The sequence below is a fragment of the Plectropomus leopardus genome, unplaced genomic scaffold (assembly GCF_008729295.1).
Source record: "Plectropomus leopardus isolate mb unplaced genomic scaffold, YSFRI_Pleo_2.0 unplaced_scaffold25522, whole genome shotgun sequence".
Lineage (NCBI taxonomy): Eukaryota > Metazoa > Chordata > Actinopteri > Perciformes > Serranidae > Plectropomus > Plectropomus leopardus.
Genome location: NW_024627738.1, coordinates 1 through 3304, shown reverse-complemented (window position 1 = coordinate 3304; position 3304 = coordinate 1). Strand labels below are relative to the sequence as shown.

The window sequence follows — 3304 nt, the reverse complement described above, 5'->3', positions numbered from 1 at the left end:
AGTAGTAGTAGTAGTAGTAGTAGTAGTAGTACTGTCAGTGGTAGAGCAGCAGTATTAGTAGTAGTACTGATAGTACTACTGTCAGTAGTACTATCAGTAGTAGAGCAGCAGTACCTGGTGTTAGGACCACGATGCGGAGCAGCCGCGCCCGCTCTAGCTCCAGGTTGAACGCGTGGTTCAGCGGGAGGGTGGAGCCTCGCAGGCTCAGCAGGGCAGTCCTCGCTCTGGTCACCCCATCAATCTGGATCGCCAAGAAGACCTCCTTACTGTCCTCAGACCTGGGACAGAGACACCACATCGAGACATGAGGGACACGAGACAGAGACACCACACAGAGAAAAAAACGGATATGAGAAAAAGGACACTGTTGATTACAGAGAGCTGTTTCAGACAGAGCGACGTTTCCTGAGGACCTCCGGGTGTTTTAGTCCGTAGAAAATGCTCTGATGGACACGGGGTCTTGAGGTTGTTTCCTACCTGCTGCTCTTCATCTCCTCCAGACCCAGCAGGTGGACCGTCAGTAAACCTGTCACCCGCTGGCTGCACCGTGACAGATCACAGCCCGCGTACAGTCTGAATGAGCTGACGTCACAGAACGTTTCTGGGGAGGTTGTGCTGGGAGGAGCTTGTTGCCGTGGCAGCAGTTCAGGAGAGTCTCCATCACTGAGGTAACCTGAAAATAAAACAAACATTTACAAAAATCCCAAACAGCGACAACGATTTCAACTAAAGTTTAAAAACTGATTTGTTGTCAAAAGTCGTTCGTCTTTGAAAAGTCGTCTTTCTTTGAAAAGTTTTTCGTTTTTTGAAAAGTCGTCCGTCTTTAAAAAGTCGTCCGTCTTTAAAAGTTGCCCATCTTCGTATCGTCTATAAAAGTGAAAACATTACCTCCTTTGGCCGACCGTCCTCTCGATGATCGCCGCCGTGGTCTGGCTGGAGGGGCGGTGCTGTCCAGGTGATATCTGCTGATCACATTCTGATTGGACAGAGCAGACGATGATGATGATGATGATGCATTCTTACTGGTGGACTCGTCGGCGCCGACCCTGCTGTCATTTCCCTGGCGATGGGCGCGGGAGGAAGAACGAAGGCTGAGTTTGCGTCGCAGCTCGGGAAGTTTCTTCATCTTCAGGGAGAGTTTCCTCACCGTACCTGGAGACCTCAGCCGGTCCATCACGCTGCCGGACACTCCCCCTTTCTTTTGAGAGGCGGGGCTAGAGTCTGAGTGGGCAGGGTCTGAGGGACACAAAGAGCAAGCAGAATTTACCTGAGAGAGGTCAAAGGTGACAGAGCGTTTTACAACCAGCAGGAGAAAGAACCATGACCCGTCCCTCACTTGTGACCAGTCCTTCACCTCTGACCAGTACCTAACCTGTGACCATTCCCTCACCTGTGGACAATCCCTCACCTGTGATCAGGTCTCACCTGTGATCAGGTTTTACCTGTTGTCTCTGCTGTGATGTCATCAGCGAAGTGGCTGATGCTGGGGTTGGCGTCCTCCGCTCGACAGTCTGCTCCTCCCTCCTCTCTGTCGTCCCTCCTCCTCCACACCTCAATTTCCCTGCCGGGCCCTCGGGGGTCCCCCTCCTCCCTGCAGGGCCCTCTGGGGTGCTGCTCCTCCTTGCAGGGCCCTCTGGGGTGCTGCTCCTCCCTGCAGGGCCCTCTGGGGTGCTCCTCCTCCCTGTGGGGCCCTCGGGGGTCCCCCTCCTCCCTGCGGGGCCCTCCAGGGTCCTCCTCCTCGGGGATGGGGTTGTACCAGATGTTGCTGCCGCTCTCAGGCTGCAGGCCGCAGGTCTCGTCTGAAGCCTGGGTCTTTCCTGAGGACAGCACCCAGGCTCTGCTGCTGCGGTCCAGGCTCTGCAGGTAGGCCCGCTGGCCGGACAGCTTGGTGCTGACTGAGGAGGGAGGAGCGTCAGAAGAGCCTCCTGCTGGCTGGGAGGCCTGGAGGAGCACAGGACTGAGAGGAGCAGAAGAGGTGCTAGGCACCTCCCAGGCCAGACTGATGCACCTCCTGTCGACACACTGCTCCTTCTGCTGGAGGAGAACAAGAGGAGGTCACACCAAACCTATATATATACACTGTGTACCTTATATATATTAAACAGGTTATTTATGTTAAATGTTATATATATGTTACATATGTTATATATGACATAAAGATTATATATGTTATATAGATTATAAATGTTGTATATGTTACACAGGTAATATATGTTTTATAATGCTCAATGGGCTGTATAGTGCTTTTTCTAGTCAGGACGTGTCACACACACATTCACACACACAAATTCACACACACATTCACTCACCCATTCACACACACATTCACACACATTCACTCACCCATTCACTCACCCATTCACACACACATTCACACATATTCACACACACATTCACACACACAAATTCATACACACATTCACTCACACATTCACTCACCCATTCACACACACATTCACACACACACATTCACACACACATTCACTCACCCATTCACACACACATTCACACACACATTCACACAGTGGTGGCCGAGGCTATAAGCTGCCATCTACTAGTAATCATTCGTAATCACACACACTCCGATCACGCAGCATCAGGAGCAGTTCGGGGTTCGGTGTCTTGCCCCGGAGGAGCCGGAGATCGCTGCCCTTCTGATTAGAGGACGACCCGCTCTACCCCTCAGCCACAGCCGCCCCAATGTTATATATGTTATATATGTTATATATGTTATTTATGTTATACAGGTTATATATGTTGTATATGTTATACAGCTTATATATGTTATGTATATTATACAGGTTATATATGTTTTATATTTTGTATATATGTTGTACAGGTTATGTATGTTATGTATGTTACACAGGTTATATATGTTTATGTGTTTTATATGTCATTTATGTTATGTGGGTTATATATGTGTTATATCTTATATATATTATAGATGTTTCATATAGCACACAGGTTGTGAAATCAGAGGACGGGGGTTGGACTTGGTCCGGTGGTCATGTACCGTCTCATGAGCCAGCTGTTGTCTCCTCACTGGCCCTGTTGCATCCTGGGTTGTGGGGGCGTGGCTTGAGGCCAGGGAGATGGGCGGAGCCGCTGTGCCCTGCCACGCCCACGGCTGTCTCATAGCAACCGTGATGTGGTTCAGAGGAGGTGAGGAGGGGTTGGGGTCCACTGTCGACAAGGGCAACGAGGACGTCTGGAGGAGGACGGAGACATCTACAGAACGCACATACACACACACAGAGTCACACACACACACAGAGTCACACAGTAACACACACACACACACACA

At 50.3% G+C, this 3304-nt stretch overlaps 1 protein-coding gene across 1 annotated transcript; it reads right to left on the bottom strand.

The window, feature by feature from the left end:
- Window positions 1-114: 114 nt before the first annotated feature.
- LOC121966686 (rho GTPase-activating protein SYDE2-like) lies at window positions 115-3266 on the bottom strand (the record flags this gene model as incomplete). The annotated part of the gene is made up of 5 exons (XM_042516749.1): window positions 115-278; window positions 478-673; window positions 889-1236; window positions 1443-2034; window positions 3014-3266. Coding segments are annotated over 5 exons (1553 nt in total), but the record flags the coding sequence as incomplete, so codon positions are not given.
- Window positions 3267-3304: the final 38 nt, after the last annotated feature.